The sequence below is a fragment of the Oncorhynchus tshawytscha genome, linkage group LG15 (genome assembly GCF_018296145.1).
Source record: "Oncorhynchus tshawytscha isolate Ot180627B linkage group LG15, Otsh_v2.0, whole genome shotgun sequence".
NCBI lineage: Eukaryota > Metazoa > Chordata > Actinopteri > Salmoniformes > Salmonidae > Oncorhynchus > Oncorhynchus tshawytscha.
Window position 1 is genome coordinate 31195694 of NC_056443.1, and position 20575 is coordinate 31216268.

Here is a 20575-nt window from a genome sequence, read left to right on the forward strand (position 1 = left end):
GGTAACCTTACTAAACATAGATGGTGAACTTACTAAACATAGATGGTGAACTTACTAAACATAGATGGTAACCTTACTAAACATAGATGGTAACCTTACTAAACATAGATGGTGAACTTACTAAACATAGATGGTAACCTTACTAAACATAGATGGTGAACTTACTAAACATAGATGGTGAACTTACTAAACATAGATGGTAAACCTACATGGTAACCTTACTAAACATAGATGGTGAACTTACTAAACATAGATGGTGAACTTACTAAACATAGATGGTAAACCTACATGGTAACCTTACTAAACATAGATGGTGAACTTACTAAACATAGATGGTAAACCTACATGGTAACCTTACTAAACATAGATGGTGAACTTACTAAACATAGATGGTGAACTTACTAAACATAGATGGTAAACCTACATGGTAAACCTACTAAACATAGATGGTGAACTTACTAAACATAGATGGTGAACTTACTAAACATAGATGGTAAACCTACATGGTAAACTTACTCTGAGCTGCTGGAGGATGGAACAGTAGAATCACAAGAAGAACCCCGGTGACCACGAGACAACCCATCATCCACAGTCTCTCTGACTACAGCTTCATGGATAACTGTTGCTTGTCTGGATCCTTATAGTGAGTGATCTTCTCCTGAGAGACAGATGGTAAATAGTTGTGTCTGAAGATGTGTGTGGTGTTTAATGGGCGGATCAACTCATACACCCACTAAAGTGAAGTGAGTCAGAGGTCTATAGTAGTGTTTATCTAAACCTGACACCCCCTAATGTTTCAATGATGATCCTGCAACTGTGTGTCGTACTAGGTACTCGTTCCAGCCAAGCATGAGTAGTGTGTATTAAACCTGTTGGACACACTGGGGCGCTCCAAGACCAGAGATGGCCACACTTGCACTACAGACATACTGTCTGAATGTCAGAGGAGAGAAGTATGGGTAATCAAACATCACACAAATATAAAATAAACTAAATGCGTTCTCTGTTTTTAATTCAGTTGACCCAAACAGATATAAAGCTGCTCTGGGCTCCCGAGTGGTGCAGCAGTCTAAGCCACTGTATCTCAGTGCTAGAGGTGTCACTACAGACCCATGTTCGATTCAAGCTTTGATCATATCCGGCCGTGATTGGGAGTTCCATAGGGCAGTACACAATTGGCCCATTGTCGTTCGGGTTTGGCCGGGGGTAGGCCGTCATTGTAAATAAGAATTTGTTCTAAACTGACTTTCCTGGTGAAATAAAGGGCTACTACAGAATTGTAGACAACAGATGGTGCTATTTGAAAGAGATTGCTAAAAGTGCAACCTGTAGTTTCATTTCTGCTTTGAGTGTCTCAGACTGTGGAGGAGGTGGGGTCTTAACCATGGTAAGACACTGCTTAGTTCATATGGAGCTTGGATCACTTTGATTGTTTGTGCAAAAAGTTATGAGCACAAAGTTACACATTGCACCTTTAATAACGAACATTTACATACAGTCTGTTTTCATTTTCTGTCATCTTTTACCCGATAAAACTTTGATGGCCCACAGGCTGCTGGAAGCAAATGTTAACTCGTTTGTTGTCTACAATTCAACATTTGATGTCTAATATTATACTGAACAAAAAAATATAAAAGCAACATGCAACAGTTTAAAGATTTAGCTGAGTTGCAGCTCATATAAGGGCAGGGGCTCAGCCATGAGGGGGCCTGAGAGGGCATAGGCCCAGCTAATCAGACATTTTTTCCCCCCACAAAAGGGTTTTATTACAGACAGAAATACTCCTCAGCTCCTCGATTGGCCTTTTGTTGCCCCCAGCACAAGGTGCACCTGTGTAATTATTATGCTGTTAAAACAGCTTCTTGATATGCCACACCTGTCAAGTGGATGGATTATCTCTACTTTAAAGGATCTTTGATTTCAGCTCATGAAACATGGGACCAAGACTTTACATGTTGTGATTATAAACTCAGCAAAAAAAAGAAATGTCCTCTCACTGCCAACTGCATTTATTTTCAGCAAAAAAAACGTGTAAATATTTGTATGAACATAACAAGATTCAACAACTGAGACATAAACTGAACAAGTTCCACAGACATGTGACTAACAGAAATGGAATAACGTGTCCCTGAACAAAGGGGGGTTCAAAATCAAAAGTAACAGTCAGTAGCTGGTGTGGCCACCAGCTGCATTAAGTACTACAGTGCATCTCCTCCTCATGGACTGCACCAGATTTGCCCATTCCTGCTGTGAGATGTTGCCCCACTCTTCCACCAAGGCACCCAGACATTTCTGAGGGGAATGGCCTTAACCCTCACCCTCTGAACCAACAGATCCCAGACGTGCTCAATGGGATTGAGATCCGGGCTCTTTGCTGGCCATGGCAGAACACTGACAAATCTGCCTTGCAACAGCCTCTCTCAGCCTATTGCGGACAGTCTGAGCACTGATGGAGGGATTTTGCGTTCCTGGTGTAACTCGGGCAGTTGTTGTTGACATCGTGTACCTGTCCCGCAGGTGTGATATTCGGATGTACCGATCCTGTGCAGGTGTTGTTACACGTGGTCTGCCACTGCAAGGGCGATCAGTCCATCCTGTCTCCCTGTAATGCTGTCTTAGGCGTCTCACAGTACAGACATTGCAAATTGATTGCCCTGGCCTATCTGCTGTCCTCATCTGTCCTTGCAGTATGCCTAAGACACATTCACGCAGATGAGCAGGTATCCTGGGCATTTTTCTTTTGGTGTTATTCAGAGTAAGTAGAAAGGCCTCTTTAGTGTTCTGAAGATTTCATAACTGTGACACTAACAGCTTACAGAAGGTAGGCAATTAGGGTCACAGTTATGAAACCCTAATTGCCTACCGTCTGTAAGCTGTTAGTGTCTTAACGACCGTTCCACAGGTGCTTGTTCATTAATTGTTTATGGTTCATTGAACAAGCACGGGAAACAGTGTTCAAACCCTTTACAATGAAGATCTGTAAAGTTATTTGGATTTTTACGATTTATCTTTGAAGGACAGGGTCCTGAAAACGGGACATTTATTTTTTTGCAGAGTTTATTCCCGTTCAGTACAAATCCATACCTCTTTGTTTTACTTGAGTATCACGGGGCTGTAATCAGCCTCTTCAAAATTCTCCTGATGCCCTTGCCTTTTCTATGACTAAAATATGTTAAAATCAATGCCATATGAGGCCACAACAAAAGTTGTATTCAATATACAGTACCAGTCAAAAGTTTGGACACACCTACTGATTTTAGGGTTTTTCTTTATTTTTACTATTTTTTAGATTCTTCAAAGTAGCCACCCTTTGCCTTGATGACAGCTTTGCACACTCTTGGCATTCTCTCAACCAGCTTCATGAGGAATGTTTTTACAACAGTCTTGAAGGAGTTCCTACATATGCTGAGCACTTGTTTGCTTCTTTTCCTTCACTCTGCGGTCCAACACATCCCACACCATCTCAATCGGGTTGAGGTCGGGTGATTGTGGAGGCCATGTCATCTGATGCAGCACTCCATCACTCTCCTTGGTCGAATAGCCCTTACACAGCCCGGAGGTGTGTTTTGGGTCATTGTCCTGTTGAAAAACAAATGATTGTCCCACTAAGCGCAAACCAGACAGGATGGCATATTTCTGCAGAATGCTGTGGTAGCCATGCTTGTTAAATGTGCCTTGAATTCTAAATAAATCACAGACAGCGTTACCAGCAAAGCAACCCCACACCATCACACCTCCTCACGGTGGAAACCACACATCCGTTCACCTACTCTGCGTCTCACAATGACACCGCGGTTGGAACCAAAAATCACAAATTTGGACTCATAAGACCAAAGGGCAGATTTCCACCAGTTTAATGTCCATTGCTCGTGCTTCTTGGCCCAAGCAAGTCTCTTCTTATTATTGGTGTCCTTTAGTAGTGGTTTCTTTGCAGCAATTCGACTGATTCACGTAGTCTCCTCTGAACAATTGATTGTTGAGATGTGTCTGTTACTTGAACTCTGTGAAGAATTTATTTGGTCTGCAATTTCTGAGGCTGGTAACACCAATGAACTTATCCTCTGCAGCAGAGGTAACTCTGGGTCTTCCTTTCCTGTGGCGGTCCTCATGAGAGACAGTTTCATCATAGTGCTTGATGGTTTTTGCGACTGCACTTGAAGAAACTTTCAAAGTTGTTGAGATGTTACGGATTGACTGACCTTCATGTCTTAAAGTAATGATGACAGTCATTTCTCTTTGCTTATTTGAGCTGTTATTGTCATAATATGGACTTGGTCTTTTACCAAATAGGGCTATCTGCTGTATACCCCCCTAACTTGACACAACACAACTGATTGGCTGAAAAAGGAATTTATATGTTTAAAGTAATGACTAAAGAATTCCACCCTGAAATCATATAATTGTATGAAATGTGTTAGAGTCATGTGTGTGACTAGACCATTGTGTTACTATGTAGTAATGTGTGAGTTGAGACAACCCTTCCAAGGTCCCTCTAATCTAGGGAGGAGAGGAACGGCAAGAAACTGCCAGGCTGGTAGAAAGGTGATAAACTGTGTGTGTGTGTGTGTGTGTAGGTGGGGTGGGAGTTATAAAATGACTGTTTTTGCATTTTTGACTTCAGAGTACTCTCTGAATAAAGAACTAACCTATTGCAGACTGGGGGCTTTGTCTAATAATTAACCAGGGTCTTACAAACTTCTGGGAATTGGTCAAAGCTATAGTGATCGTTGAGTTCAACCATTGGGATAAAAATTCTCATGACATTGGCTCAAATGCATTAAGAAGGAAAGAAATTCCACATATTAGCTTTTAACAAGGTACATCTGTTAATTTAAATGCATTCCAATTTACAGTAGCTATTACAGTGAAATATCACCATTCTATTGTTTGAGGAGGGTGCACAGTTTTTATCATGAAAAGTTATTAATAAACAAATTAGGCAGTCTTTTTATTTATTTATTTTACTAGGCAAGTCAGTTAAGAACAAATTCTTATTTTCAATGACGGCCTAGGAACGACATATTTTTACCTTGTCAGCTGGGGGATTTGATCTTGCAACCATTCAAGTACTAGTCCAACGCTCTGACCACTAGGCTACCTGCCGCCCCAATCGTTCTGAACAAAAATGCAATGGTTCATTGGATCAGTCTAAAACTTTGCTCATACACTGCTGCCATGTAGTGGCCAAAATCTAAATTGCACCTGGGCTGAATAATATATTATGGCCTTTCTTTTTCATTTCAAAGATTATGGTACACAAAAATACAAAGATACAAAAAAACAAAGATACAAAAATACATTTTTTCCAGATCTATTGTGTTATATTCTCCGCCATTCCTTTCACATTTCCACAAACTTCAAAGTGTTTCCTTTCAAATGGTACCAAGAATATGCATATCCTTGCTACAGGCAGTTAGATTAAAGTATGTCATTCTAGGCAAAAATTTAAATTGACAGCCTACCAAAAGGCAAAAAGCCTCCTGCGGGGACCGGGGCCTAGGATTTTTTAAAATTTTTATAAATTCAATGTCACAACAAGCGAGACAACACAACATGACATAAAGAGAGACACAAGACAACAACATAGCATGGCAGGAACACATGACAACACAGCATGGTGGCAACACAACATAACAACAACATGGTAGCAACACAACATGGTAGCAGCACAGCACCTCTTTTTCCTGTAGTCCACAATCATCTCCTTTGCCTTGATCATGAAGCTGGTTGGGAGAATGCCAAGAGTGTGCAAAGCTGTCTTCAAGGCAAAGTGTGGCTACTTAGAGGAAACTCAAATATAAAATATTTTTTGATTTGTTCAACACTGATTCCATATGTGTTATTTCATAGTTTTGATGTCTTTATTATAATTCTACAATGTAGAAAATTGTTCAAATATAGAAAAACCCTGGAATGAGTAGGTGTGTCCAAACTTTTGACTGGTACTGTAGGTTGTGGGTATAGAAACACAATTGTGAACAATATGATTGTAAAAACAAGTCATGACTGACTGAGAAAATAGTTCATAGCTGCCTTCTGATGTTTATTAATCAGTCAGTTAGAAACCATCTTAGTGAGCCTTGTACTGTTCCTTATACGTTCATCATCATCCTCATCATCACCAAAAACAACATCATCATCAACATCACCATCATCATTATCAGCAACATCATCATCACCCAACATCATCACCATCATTATCAACAACATCATCATCAACATCATCAACAATAGCGGAGAGACAGATATTGGCTGCACTCAAATAATGCAACTCAAACCCTATCAGTCTCCTGCAGTAAGGAAGAAGACACTCAATCATGAAACTCAAAACCTGTCAGCCGTGTGCAACATTCAAGAGGACATTGTGACAGATTGTGCTATACAGTGTACCAATATACTTCAGAATGATTTCATTACATAGCGCTGGAAACTCTATCATTCAGAAATAATATATCTACTGATGTTTTCTCATTCAGGTAAAAGATATTCCCAGTTATACTAAAGGTTTTATCTGTATTGTGGAAGGTGCCAAACCGAAGCAGTAGATCTTGTGTCCTGCATTGTGTCCTGCATTGTGTCCTGCATTGTGTCCTGCATTGTGTCCTGCATTGTGTCCTGCATTGTGTCCTGAATTGTGTCCTGAATTGTGTCCTGAATTGTGTCCTGAATTGTGTCCTGAATTGTGTCCTGCATTGTGTCCTGAATTGTGTCCTGAATTGTGTCCTGCATTGTGTCCTGCATTGTGTCCTGCATTGTGTCCTGCATTGTGTCCTGAATTGTGTCCTGCAGGTCATCTTTATGTTAGAAAAATAACGGGTTAATAACTGGTTAAAAGACCTACACCTTCAGTCATTCCGTTTAATGTACTGATAAACAGCGCCTGATTACACACCATTTGTTCATTAATAATGTAGATAAACTTGTGTTGGATTGGTATTTAACCTTTTTCTTCACATGTTGCTGTGTTGTTGATATCAAATAACTTTGGCAACAGGCACACTACTCTACTTTCCAAATGGAAACATGGGACATTTTGATAAGATTATGAAAAGGTACAGCAAAGGATAATGCAATGCCATTCATTGAGTACTAGGGGAGAGTGGGGTATGTTGAACAATTTTTGTACATTCAGCATTACTTAGTCCCAGATAGGTGCAGTGAAATATGTTGTTTTAGAGGGTCACTCATAGTAGTAAGGTGCCCCTGGAGCAAATTAGGGTTAACGGCAGATTTTTCTCCTTGTCTGCTTTTATGTTATTGGCCAATGCTCTAGCCGTTAATTATTCTAACTAACAAAGATATCTACATATATTTCAGGATGTTGTGGCCCCATGGGTATAATTAGAATTCATGTAAACATACCCTTATTGAAAACATAGCTTGTCCCAAAAAAAAGTGGTCTCTTGGCACAACTTGGCCCAGGTATGAATGGAGCATATGGACAGGGTGAACACAGGAATATATTTCTAACACTTCGTACGTAAATAAAAACCCACTTTTAACATCAGGCCCTGGTGTAACCTCGTATCCCAGCGATAATGCTTTGCATCACGCCTGGGAAGAAAACACTGGCCCTAGAGGGGGAACGAACATAACTGAGGAAGACATTTTCCCTCATTTGAACTTGACTAAACACACACGTGTTTATAAAGAGCCACATTTTTTTTCCAGTACAAAGAAAGGAGAAGAAACGTCTCTGATTATGACTACTCTGTCAGTACGCGCTCAGACATGCTTTGTTTTCTCTTACAGAGATCGAGTTATATTACTAGCCTAAATTATGACCATGCAATCTTACTTATCACATTAGGAGCGGTAGCCTATTTGAAATAAGTCTGAAAATGCGATGATAAATGCATGTTATCCTTTACTATGAAGATGTCAACTTTGAAACTCACACTCCGCCTGTGGATGTCCACATTTGAAGTCGGCCATGTTGTGACTTGATAGCCTGTATTATGCATCTATTTCGCAACTCAATATTAGGTAGGTGTTCCTAATGTTTTGAATATGCCGTTCCACAGACCTTTAAACCTGATATTCGTCATTAATGGCTGAGATCTTTTTTTGCTGTTGTTTTTTTGCTGTTCTTCAAATAGCATTTTAGAGTTTTTAAATTGTGTAGAAATGCAGTACATGAGCTTCAACTTCCCAATAATGTGTCCTTACCCCACTTTGCCATACCCTAGGTTTATCTGAACTGACGCCGCATTGGCACAGACCAGCATCCAGCTAGATTTTGTTTCCAAAGATTAGATAATGACAGACTGTTCAATTAACACTGTTCCAAAGTATATCTACTTTTGCTTCATGGGCATTTTGTATTTCTAACCACATCGCACTTTTCTTATCTGAAGTTGTGTTATCGTCTGTGTTTCAAATGGTACTTTATCCCCTATACAGTGCACTACACTTTTGACAAGAGGCATATGGGCCTTATTCAAAAGTAGTGCACTATATTGGGGATAGCATGACATTTTGGGACACACAGATTGCTTGACATTGTATGCTGAAGGAGGGCATGACATGGTCGATTGGCTGTGGATTGGGTCCTGGTGTCCAGGGTGACTGTATATAAGGCCTGGGTTCTCCTACTCTAACTTCAGTCACTGTGTCCAAGAAGAACCAGAAGCAACCATGATGAAGTGGGCTGTCCTCCTGTGTGCCCTAGTGGCCCTCTCCGAGTGTAATACCAAGTCAGTCATGTTCTTTTCTTTGTTTTTCGGTCTTTTTTTCCTTCATATTCTGCTTATTGTTGTCAGCACCATTTCACCAGGTCAAATTCCTGGTACATGTAATTGGCAAATAATGGTGATTGCGATTGTGTGTTTTCAGAATCTCTCTGATCAAGGGGAAGACTGCCAGAGAGACCCTGATGGAGAAGGGTATATGGGAGGAGACCAGGCTGAAGTTCCCCTACAACCCTATGGCCAAGTTCTACCAGACCGGTGATGAGGCTATGACCAACGATGCTGATGTAAGGCACAGACAGAAGCAGTATGGTGATATACTGCATTAGCCTGGTGACTGATCCCAGATCTGTTTTTTTCTCCATTGCCAATGAACATGGGAGTTGTCTACAGTGCATTCGGAAAGTATTCAGACCCCTTGACTTTTTCTACATTTTGTGTCTTTACAGCCTTGTTCTTAAATGGATTATATATTTTTTATCATTATGGGGTATTGTGTGTAGATTGACGAGGGACAAAAAACAATTTTATCCATTTTAGAATAAGACTAACTTAACAAAATGTGGAAAAAGTCAAGGGGTCTGAATACTTTCCTAATGCACTGTAGACAACGCAAACAGACCTGGGACCAGGCTAGTCTATTGGCTATATGATTATTGCTTCAAAAATGTCATTACATGTTGGATATTGTGACTGCATAGTTTGAACCCATTGGCTCTACTGTTTGTGTTCATGTCTTGCTTAAATTAAATGTACACTGGCATGATCAACTGAATTATGAGCTTAGAGCATATAGCCATGCTTATTGACTTGTAACTAGCTACATAGTTAGACAAATGCCTGTTTCCTCATAGTACTGTGAAATGTTCACCTGTGTGACCCTGACATCCAGTACATTTTTATTTATTTTACCTTTATTTAACTAGGCAAGTCAGTTAAGAACTAATTCTTATTTTCAATGACGGTCTAGGAACAGTGGGTTAACTGCCTGTTCAGGGGCAGAACGACAGATTTTGTACCTTGTCAGCTCAGGGATTTGAACTTGCAACCTTTCGGTTACTAGTCCAATGCTCTAACCACTAGGCTACCCTGCCGCCCCCCATGTCTGTTTCCCCGCCTCCTTGCAGTTGTCCTACTACGGCGTGATTTCCATCGGAACCCCTCCCCAGTCCTTCAACGTCATCTTTGACACGGGCTCCTCCAACCTGTGGGTTCCCTCGGTCTACTGCTCCAGCCAGGCCTGCCGTGAGTATACCGTAGGGGTATGAAGGATACTGGTGGAATTGGAGAATAGCTATATTTCCAATTGTTTCTGAGTAGTCTCTTGTGACAGAGTTGCAAAAAAAACAGTTTCATATTGAGTACCTAGCCAGAGAATGAGAGACTTTGTTGTGGGTTGAGATGAGAGGATGAGGAGAGCACCTTAAGGTTTATAGCATAACGGGATACTCTCAACACAATAAAAACATAGACTAGGATGAATGTATTTTTATATTGTCCCATTTAGAGTGTGGATTGTAGAGGGTAGCTCAATACCAATGAATAAATTCATGTTACATTTTTGCAATGGCACGGTATGTACATAATGAACACGTTCATGTTTTGAATAGAGAACCATGCCGAGTTCAACCCTTCTCAGTCCAGCACCTTCACGTGGGCCAACAAGCCTGTTTCTATTCAGTACGGAACTGGCAGCATGACTGGGCAGCTGGCATACGACACTGTTTCGGTATGGAAATGTAGCTCGCTACACATTATTATAATACATACAATTACATACTGTACATTACATACAATACAACCCTCAAATAATCTTCCTCTCAGCACCCGCCATCCCCTAGCAGTCCCATTTTATAACATCACATGCTAAAAAAAATACACAAGTATATTAGTAACTGACTCCAGTAGAGTCAGCAAAGATTTATAATGACTATTTTAGGTACACTCAATATGGCCGCCGGTCCACACATCACCAATCAACTGAATGGGAAAACCTGTTCAAGTAGTTCTATTTCTATGGTGCCCAGTGACTGATGCCTGCTGTTCTGTTTTTCCAGGTGGGAGGTATCTCTGTGACTCAGCAGATCTTTGGTGCCAGTCAGACCGAGGCTCCCTTCATGGCCAACATGGTTGCCGACGGTATCCTGGGCCTGGCTTTCCCCAACCTGGCGGCCTCTGGGGCCACACCAGTCTTTGACAACATGATGAGTCAGGGCCTCGTTTCCCAGAACCTCTTCTCTGTCTACCTGAGCGGGTAACATAGTAACTGCACTGTACAAATATACCTGGATGGGAGGTGGCCTTTTCTCTTAGTTGTGATATTAATATATAAGAATGTAAGAACAACCTTGTTGACCTTTCTCCTCCTCCAATAGAAACTCAGCAGAGGGTAGTGTGGTGTCTTTCGGAAACATTGAGTCTAACTACTACACCGGACAGATCGCCTGGATCCCCCTGTCCTCTGAGACCTACTGGCAGATCAACATGGACAGGTAGGTACATTAGTCCACACAGAGCCTATATCCTGGTCCATATCCATACCAATATTTATGTATCATCCTTTCATGCAATCACCCACAATTCATTGGAGCAGTACATCAAATGAACATAACTACTTCAAGTCTGGAGCCTATGACTTAATCTTGCTGTGCACTTAGCAAGTTGAAGTTTATTTGCTAACGACGAAAACCCAACAGCAATAAATATGCATACAACCAAAGAGAGGAAGAACAGTTAAACTCAACTAGTATTTGTCCTTCCAGCGTTACCATCAACGGCAACACAGTGGCTTGCAGTGGTGGGTGTCAGGCTATCATAGATACCGGCACCTCCCTGATCGTTGGGCCAACCACTGACATCAACAACATAAACAGCTGGGTCGGAGCCACCACTGACCAGTATGGAGACGTGAGTCACTCACTCACTCACACACTCACACACTCACACTCACACACTCTCACTCACACACTCTCACTCACACACTCTCACTCACACACTCTCACTCACACACTCTCACTCACTCACTCTCACTCACACACTCACTCACTCACACACACACTCACTCACACACTCACTCACACACTCACTCACACACACTCACACACTCACTCACACACACTCACTCACACACACTCACTCACACACACTCACTCACACACACTCACTCACACACACTCACTCACACACACTCACTCACACACACACTCACACTGACTGGTACAGAGATGTTGAACTATAAGGCTTTTCACACTACTGAGCAGAACCAAGCCGAGCCAAACCAAGCTGCCCGGCCGTGTTAGTTGTTGGAACGACCGTGCTAAAAATAATAAGTGGGAAGAGCAAATGTCTGAAACAGCATATTGTGGTTGGGACGGCATTGTAGTGTGAAAAGGGTATAAACCTTTTCTCTTGTTGTTGTTTTTTCCCCCTCTGATTAACCACAGAATAATCTATACCATGATGTTATTGTTCCTCTCCTAGGCCTCCGTGAACTGCAACAACATCCCCAACATGCCCGATGTGACCTTCACCCTCAACGGAAACGCCTTCACCATCTCTGCCTCCGCCTACACCTCCCAGGTAGTCTACTGAAACACATGTTGTTACATACAACTTATCTGACCTATCTGATCTTTAATGCTGATGCAAGCTCCTTCTTCAGAGCACCTGTACATCTGAGACTTGACCTTTCTTTTAAGATATTAGGAGCAAAGGGCCACATATAACTGACTTTCCTCCTCTCTGTCTCTATCTCTGTCTTTCTCTCTCTCTATCTCTCTATTTCTCTCTCTCTCTCTGTAGAACTCCAACGGCTGCATGACTGGTTTTGGTAACGGTGGAACTCAGCAGCTCTGGATCCTTGGAGATGTCTTCATCAGGCAGTACTACGCCATCTTTGACAGGCAGAACAACTATGTCGGTCTGGCCCAGGCCGCGTAAGATATCCACCGAGAGATCCACTAGATCTACAGAGATCCCAAAAGATTCTTAATGGCTAGATTTCATCTGTATCGTGAAAGTACAGTGGAATTGAAATGTTAAAGTAATTTCTGATTGAGCCGACAGATGCAGCATTTACGGTGAATGCAGTCTCTGCAAACAGCGGGAACATTGCCTTTAAATTTAAATTGTGCTATAGCACAGATCTTCCAAAGTCTGGATTTAATCTAGGAATAAATCTTCCAGTTATGTTATATAGGTGATTATATCACTTGGTTGGGGAAATTTTGTCAACGTACACAGCTGCCAATGAATAAAATAAAAATGTTGCCTTGCAAATAAACTGTGTTTGGTTATCAACAGCTCTTTCTCCCTGAAGTGAAACTATCCTCTTGTGGAACCTCTTGATGTAAGAAAAAGGAGAGGAACAGAATAGAATACTATAGAATATTGACCTGATCATGGTGGAGGTAGGTAGGCCCAGAGTCATAGACCTGATCATGGTGGAGGTAGGTAGGCCCAGAGTCATAGACCTGAACATGGTGGAGGTAGGTAGGCCGAGAGTCATAGACCTGAACATGGTGGAGGTAGGTAGGCCCAGAGTCATAGACCTGAACATGGTGCAGGCAGGTAGGCCCAGAGTCATAGACCTGATCATGCTGGAGGTAGGTAGGCCCAGAGTCATAGACCTGAACATGGTGCAGGCAGGTAGGCCCAGAGTCATAGACCTGAACATGGTGCAGGTAGGTAGGCCCAGAGTCATAGACCTGAACATGATGCAGGCAGGTAGGCCCAGAGTCATAGACCTGAACATGGTGGAGGGAGGTAGGCCGAGAGTCATAGACCTGAACATGGTGGAGGGAGGTAGGCCGAGAGTCATAGACCTGAACATGGTGGAGGGAGGTAGGCAGGTAGGCCCAGAGTCATAGACCTGAACATGGTGCAGGCAGGTAGGCCCAGAGTCATAGACCTGAACATGGTGCAGGCAGGTAGGCCGAGAGTCATAGACCTGAACATGGTGCAGGCAGGTAGGCCCAGAGTCATAGACCTGAACATGGTGCAGGCAGGTAGGCCCAGAGTCATAGACCTGAACATGGTGCAGGCAGGTAGGCCCAGAGTTATAGACCTGAACATGGTGGAGGGAGGTAGGCCCAGAGTCATAGACCTGAACATGCTGGAGGCAGGTAGGCCCAGAGTCATAGACCTGAACATGCTGGGGGCAGGTAGGCCCAGAGTCATAGACCTGAACATGGTGGAGGGAGGTAGGCCCAGAGTCATATCATGGTGGAGGCAGGTAGGCCCAGATTCATAGACCTGAACATGGTGGGGGCAGACAGGCCAAAATCAAATCAAATTCATTTATACAGCCCTTCTTAGATCAACTGATATCTCAAAGTGCTGTACAGAAACCCAGCCTAAAACCCCAAACAGCAAGCAATGCAGGTGTAGAAGCACGGTGGCTAGGAAAAACTCCCTAGAAAGGCCAAAACCTAGGAAGAAACCTAGAGAGGAACCAGGCTATGAGGGGTGGCCCAAAGTAATAGATAGCCATCTCTTATAGGATACTGACTAGTTTCCCAGTTCCTGCCGCTGAAAAACATCCCCACAGCATGATGCTGCCACCACCATGCTTCACTGTAGGGATGGAGCCAGGTTTCCTCCAGACGTGACGCTTAGCATTCAGGCCAAAGAGTTCAATCTTGGTTTCATCAGACCAGAGAATCTTGTTTCTCATGGTCTGAGAGTCTTTAGGTGCCTTTTACTGTGCCTTTTACTGAGGAGTGTAACTCACGTCTGGCCACACTACCATAAATGATTGATTGGTGGAGTGCTGCAGTGTTGTTGATCCGTCCTCAGTTTTCTCCTGTCACAGCCATTAAACTCAGTAACTATTTTAAAGTTATCAATGGCCTCATGGTGAAATCCCTGATCGATTTCCTTCCTCTCCCGCAACTGAGTTAGGAAGAATGCCTGTATCTTTGTAGTGACTGGGTGCATTGATAAACTATCCAAAGTGTAATTAATAACTTCACCAGGCTCAAAGGGATATTCAATGTCTGCTATTTTACCAATAGGTGACCGTCTTTGCGAGCCATTGGAAAACCTCCCTGGTCTTTGTGGTTGAATCTGTGTTTGAAATGAACTGCTCGATTGAGGGACCTTAGACCTAATTGAATGTGTGGTGTACAGAGATGAGGTAGTCATTCAAAAATCATCTTAAACACTATTATTACACACAGAGTGAGTCCATGCAACTTATTATGTGACTTAAGTGTCATCATGTGCCTCCTCAGGTCCTTCTTGTTCTTGGAGGCAAAGCTAACGCTTCCTGTTCTTGTGAGGTCTCAGGAAGGCATGTATGACCATGTGGGTCTGAGAAAGGAATGGGACAACCATGTGACGACATGCTTTGGAAGCAATTGTGGGTCACTACTAGGTCAACACTGCCTATGTGGTAACTGTCAAAAGTCTATTGACAGCTGAGTGCTGCTTGAACATGTCCAATGAGAGCAGAGGTTTATGTTTTCCATTGCCTTATTGAACACAACCCTGGTCAGACCATGGTGTTGCACCTGACTGATGTGATTGATTGTACCCTGTATTCAGGTCCAATGCTGTCGATCTCCTATGTAGCTTTTTCCACCTGTTCCAACACACTGAAGCCTTCTGCCACCTCGTAGGCCTGGATGGCCAGCTGGGTGATCTCTCCATTCTCATTGGTCCCTGCCTCATAACCCTCCTGCACCTCCTGGACCGAATGGATCATTATTTTGGTGATTTCACACCAATGAACAGCAACAAACAGAACAGATAACAAACCCAGTGAACACCACACAACGTCACATAAAGTAAAGGTTCAGCCCGTGATAAATCAAACACTGAAAAGAATCTGCACCACACCAAATATATAATATTAGAAACTGGGTGGTTTGAGCCCTGAAGGCTAATTGGCTGACAGCTGTGGTATATCAGACCGTATACCCTGGGTACGACCAAACAAGTATTTTTAATGCTCTAATTATGTTAGTAACCAGTTCATAATAACAATGAGGCACCTCGGGGGGTATTGCCAATATACCACGGCTAAGGGCTGTATCCAGGCACTCAGCTTTGCGACGTGCCTAAGAACAGCCCTTAGCCATGGTAAATTGTCCACATACAGCACCCCCTCGGGCCTCACTGCTTAAATGTATCATAGTAATACATGTACCTCCTGCACCAGGGTCTCGCCAGTCTCAGACACGTGAAAGGTCACAACTTTTTGTTGTGTGAGTTTCCCAACAGCAGATCCAGAGCATTCTGGGCTGACAGGTCTGAGTTTCCGGCTGTGGAGATGTAGAGAGAGACAGAGAGAGGCTCAGTCGTGCTTCAATCATGCCTTACACATAATATACATTATATGCAAATGTTCTTATTGGGTTTGGTGGAGATCAACGGACGAATTTCTGTTGAGACAATACACTTCATTTGAACCATAAAAAAACAAAAATAGAGACATAAAAAAAGGAACTAAGGTCAGAACGTGACAGATCCTCCGCAAGCTAACACAGGGAACAAACTGAGTCACAGGCCTGCAGCTTTATAGCTGTATAGCTCTTCAAGCCTGTTTCCAGATCAGTTTGGGATGTCTTTCCAACTGCTATGGTCATTGTCATGCCACAGATCATAGGAGTTGGCCAGTCAACCCTAACAGGTCTGGGACCAGGCTATGCCTCTAATCAACCCTAACAGGTCTGGGACCAGGCTATGCCTCTAATCGGAACCAATACACGCAGTCAGTCAGGAAAGCTAAGGCCAGCTTCTTCAGGCAGAAGTTTGCATCCTGTAGCTCCAACTCCAAAAAGTTCTGGGACACTGAAGTCCATGGAGAACAAGAGCACCTCCTCCCAGCTGCCCACTGCACTGAGGCTAGGTAACACGGTCACCACCGATAAATCCATGATTATCGAAAACTTCAATAAGCATTTCTCAACGGCTGGCCATGCCTTCCGCCTGGCTACTCCAAACCTCGGCCAACAGCTCCTCCCCCGGCAGCTCCTCGCCCAAGCCTCTCCAAGTTCTCCTTTACCCAAATCCAGATAGCAGATGTTCTGAAAGAGCTGCAAAACCTGGACCCGTACAAATCAGCTGGGCTTGACAATCTGGACCCCCTATTTCTGAAACTATCCGCCGCCATTGTCGCAACCCCTATTACCAGCCTGTTCAACCTCTCTTTCATATCGTCTGAGATCCCCAAGGATTGGAAAGCTGCCGCAGTCATCCCCCTCTTCAAAGGGGGAGACACCCTGGACCCAAACTGTTACAGACCTATATCCATCCTGCCCTGCCTATCTAAGGTCTTCGAAAGCCAAGTCAACAAACAGGTCACTGACCATCTCGAATCCCACCGTACCTTCTCCGCTGTGCAATCTGGCTTCCGAGCCGGTCACGGGTGCACCTCAGCCACACTCAAGGTACTAAACGATATCATAACCGCCATCGATAAAGACAGTACTGTGCAGCCGTCTTCATCGACCTTGCCAAGGCTTTCGACTCTGTCAATCACCATATTCTCATCGGCAGACTCAGTAGCCTCGGTTTTCGGATGACTGCCTTGCCTGGTTCACCAATTACTTTGCAGACAGAGTTCAGTGTGTCAAATCGGAGGGCATGCTGTCCGGTCCTCTGGCAGTCTCTATGGGGTACCACAGGGTTCAATTCTCGGGCCGACTCTTTTCTCTGTGTATATCAATGATGTTGCTCTTGCTGCGGGCGATTCCCTGATCCACCTCTACGCAGACGACACCATTCTATATACTTTCGGCCCGTCATTGGACACTGTGCTATCTAACCTCCAAACAAGCTTCAATGCCATACAACACTCCTTCCGTGGCCTCCAACTCCTCTTAAACGCTAGTAAAACCAAATGCATGCTTTTCAACCGATCGCTGCCTGCACCCGCATGCCCGACTAACATCACCACCCTGGATGGTTCCGACCTTGAATATGTGGACATCTATAAGTACCTAGGTGTCTGGCTAGACTGCAAACTCTCCTTCCAGACTCATATCAAACACCTCCAATCAAAAATCAAATCAAGAGTCGGCTTTCTATTCCGCAACAAAGCCTCCTTCACTCATGCCGCCAAGCTTACCCTAGTAAAACTGACTATCCTACCAATCCTCGACTTCGGCGATGTCATCTACAAAATGGCTTCCAACACTCTACTCAGCAAACTGGATGCAGTATATCACAGTGCCATCCGTTTTGTCACTAAAGCACCTTATACCACCCACCACTGCGACTTGTATGCTCTAGTCGGCTGGCCCTCGCTACATATTCGTCGCCAGACCCACTGGCTCCAGGTCATCTACAAGTCCATGCTAGGTAAAGCTCCGCCTTATCTCAGTTCACTGGTCACGATGGCAACACCCATCCGTAGCACGCGCTCCAGCAGGTGTATCTCACTGATCATCCCTAAAGCCAACACCTCATTTGGCCGCCTTTCGTTCCAGTACTCTGCTGCCTGTGACTGGAACGAATTGCAAAAATGCAAAAATTGGAGACTTTTATCTCCCTCACCAACTTCAAACATCAGCTATCTGAGCAGCTAACCAATCGCTGCAGCTGTACATAGTCTATTGGTAAATAGCCCACCCATTTTCACCTACCTCATCCCCATACTGTTTTTATTTATTTACTTTTCTGCTCTTTTGCACACCAATATCTCTACCTGTACATGACCATCTGATCATATATCACATATATCAGTGTTAATCTGCAAAATTGTAACTATTCGTCTACCTCCTCATGCCTTTTGCACACATTGTACATTGTATATAGACTCCCCCTTTGTTTTCTACTGTGTTATTGACTTGTTAATTTGTTTATTCCATGTGTAACTCTGTGTTGTCTGCTCACACTGCTATGCTTTATCTTGGCCAGGTCGCAGTTGTAAATGAGAACTTGTTCTCAACTAGCCTACCTGGTTAAATAAAGGTGAAATAAAAAATAAAAAAATAATCAACCCTAACAGGTCTGGGACCAGGCTATGCCTCTAATCAACCCTAACAGGTCTGGGACCAGGCTATGCCTCTAATCAACCCTAACAGGTCTGGGACCAGGCTATGCCTCTAATCAACCCTAACAGGTCTGGGACCAGGCTATGCCTCTAATCAACCCTAACAGGTCTGGGACCAGGCTATGCCTCTAATCAACCCTAACAGGTCTGGGACCAGGCTATGCCTCTAATCAACCCTAACAGGTCTGGGACCAGGCTATGCCTCTAATCAACCCTAACAGGTCTGGGACCAGGCTATGCCTCTAATCAACCCTAACAGGTCTGGGACCAGGCTCTCCAGACGTTCGATGTAGGCCCGACGTGTTGTTGTGTTGCTGTTTGAGTTCCTCTAGCTGCTGCTGGGTAAAGAAGGGTCTCCTCCTCCGTCTGATGGGCCTCTCAGGGTGCGTAGCGCGCCACTCCTCAAACGCCTCCGGGTGGTGACACTGGACCCGCAGGTTCTTACGGTGTTTCGTCGTGAAGTGGCACATCACACAGGAGAACGGTATCTCTCCTGGGAGGAAGAAATATTCAAACACGAAAACACACATTAGCCACTGAGAGGCACAGGGTCAGTCTCAGTGCAACACCTCTGGATGGAGAGCAATTAAGGGGGATATCAGAGACCAGCAGCTATTTCATTGCCAGTTCAGTTCCCACTTTGTACGCCAGGCCCGCGGTTTGAACCAGTAACCTTTTGACTGCTTGCTCCGGCTCACTAACCTCTAGGCTACCTACTATCCCTACTGTCACCAAATCATAGGTGACTCACCTGTGTGTTTGATGGCCAGGTGAGAGACCAGGAAGTCCTCTTTAGAGGTGGAGTATTTACAGTAGTCACATTTAAAGGGCCCATAGTTGGTGTGGTACAGCTGGTGGTTGAGCAGGAGCTTCTTGTTGTCACAGTCATAGAACTCACACTTGAACCTGGAACAAAAACATGCATTAGAATACAGGTCTTGAATCTAAAAATGTTGGCTGGGTCGTGTACGGTAAGAATAAAAGGTTTTGAAACAGGGTGAATTCGAGGTACTAGAGTTTTTTTCTTTCACGGTACAAATGTATTTTTCTACAGTGTGAACTGAACACCACCTATCACGTTTCAGGTAAGACCCAAGTGCAGACTGTGTTGAAGTAACAACGTTTATTACAACAACAGGGGCAGACAAACGACAGGTCAAGGCAGGTAGGGGTCGATAATCCAGAGTTGTGGGGCAAAGGTACAGGACGGCAGGCAGACACAGGGTCGGGTAGGCAGGCAGAGTGGTCAGGCAGGCGGGCTCAGAGTCAGGACACGCAGGCGGGCTCAGAGTCAGGACAGGCAAGGGTCAAAACCAGGAGGGCGATAAAAAGAGACTGGGAAAAGCAGAGGCTGAGATCAAAAACACCTGTTGACTTGAAAGACAAGACGAACTGGAAACAGACAAACAGAGAACACAGGTATAAATACACAGGGGATAATGGCGAATATGGGCGACACCTGGATGGGGTGGACACAAGCACAAGGACAGGTGAAACAGATCAGGGCGTGACACCCCCTTGGCCTCACAAGACTGATGTTTATGTTCTGCTAAGATGCTATGTATGATGAAAACGGCACTATATCCTGTACTGACCTGCTGTTGTCAACACTCCGGATGTGTGTGAGATGCATCTTGAACGTATATCTCTTCTTGAAGGACTTCTCACAGTGATGGCAAAGCAAAGACAGAGATTTCTAAGATTTGAAAAGAAAACCTGAGATTTAAACTGGAAACATGATTGATTGAGTGGATTATTGGAATGCTTAATTACTTACTTGTACATGTGTGTGTATATACACTACTGTTCAGAAGTTTTGGGTCACTTAGAAATGTCCTTGTTTTTGAAAGAATAGCATATTTTTTGTCCATTAAAATAACATCAA

General features: G+C 43.7%; 3 protein-coding genes across 3 annotated transcripts in view; 1 reads left to right on the forward strand and 2 right to left on the reverse strand.

Moving 5' to 3' along the window:
• Positions 1 to 768, reverse strand: part of LOC112214823 — a 6427-nt gene extending 5659 nt beyond the window's left edge. Inside the window, exon 1 of the mRNA XM_042298461.1 lies at positions 517 to 768. Within this exon, the coding sequence (XP_042154395.1) occupies positions 517 to 586 (70 nt within the window). The 5' untranslated portion in view covers positions 587 to 768. The remainder of the gene's footprint in view (positions 1 to 516) is intronic.
• Positions 769 to 8587: 7819 nt separating this feature from the next.
• On the forward strand, positions 8588 to 12973 carry LOC112214824 (pepsin A). The gene is made up of 9 exons (XM_024373853.2): positions 8588 to 8696; positions 8836 to 8977; positions 9818 to 9935; positions 10301 to 10419; positions 10748 to 10944; positions 11066 to 11182; positions 11453 to 11597; positions 12171 to 12269; positions 12492 to 12973. The coding sequence occupies exons 1-9, from the start codon at positions 8638 to 8640 to the stop codon at positions 12627 to 12629; spliced, it is 1134 nt and encodes a 377-aa protein (XP_024229621.1). The 5' UTR covers positions 8588 to 8637; the 3' UTR covers positions 12630 to 12973.
• Positions 12974 to 18881: 5908 nt separating this feature from the next.
• On the reverse strand, positions 18882 to 20575 carry LOC121839407 (zinc finger protein 335-like). The gene is made up of 3 exons (XM_042298462.1): positions 20286 to 20575; positions 19442 to 19596; positions 18882 to 19183 (listed from the first exon to the last, which is right to left on the reverse strand). The coding sequence occupies exons 1-3, from the start codon at positions 20321 to 20323 to the stop codon at positions 18933 to 18935; spliced, it is 444 nt and encodes a 147-aa protein (XP_042154396.1). The 5' UTR covers positions 20324 to 20575; the 3' UTR covers positions 18882 to 18932.

Bases quoted from the DNA above. Each gene is read 5' to 3' on its own strand.
- LOC121839407 (XM_042298462.1), bottom strand. From the start codon at position 20,323: ATGCATCTCACACACATCCGGAGTGTTGACAACAGCAG. The intron at 19,597-20,285 runs GTCAGTACAGGA...TTTTTGTTCCAG, and splicing joins CGGAGTGTTGACAACAGCAG to GTTCAAGTGTGAGTTCTATG. The intron at 19,184-19,441 runs GTGAGTCACCTA...TCTTCCTCCCAG, and splicing joins CCTGGCCATCAAACACACAG to GAGAGATACCGTTCTCCTGT.
- LOC112214824 (XM_024373853.2), top strand. From the start codon at position 8,638: ATGATGAAGTGGGCTGTCCTCCTGTGTGCCCTAGTGGCCCTCTCCGAG. The intron at 9,936-10,300 runs GTGAGTATACCG...TGTTTTGAATAG, and splicing joins CTGCTCCAGCCAGGCCTGCC to AGAACCATGCCGAGTTCAAC. The intron at 11,598-12,170 runs GTGAGTCACTCA...TTCCTCTCCTAG, and splicing joins CCACTGACCAGTATGGAGAC to GCCTCCGTGAACTGCAACAA.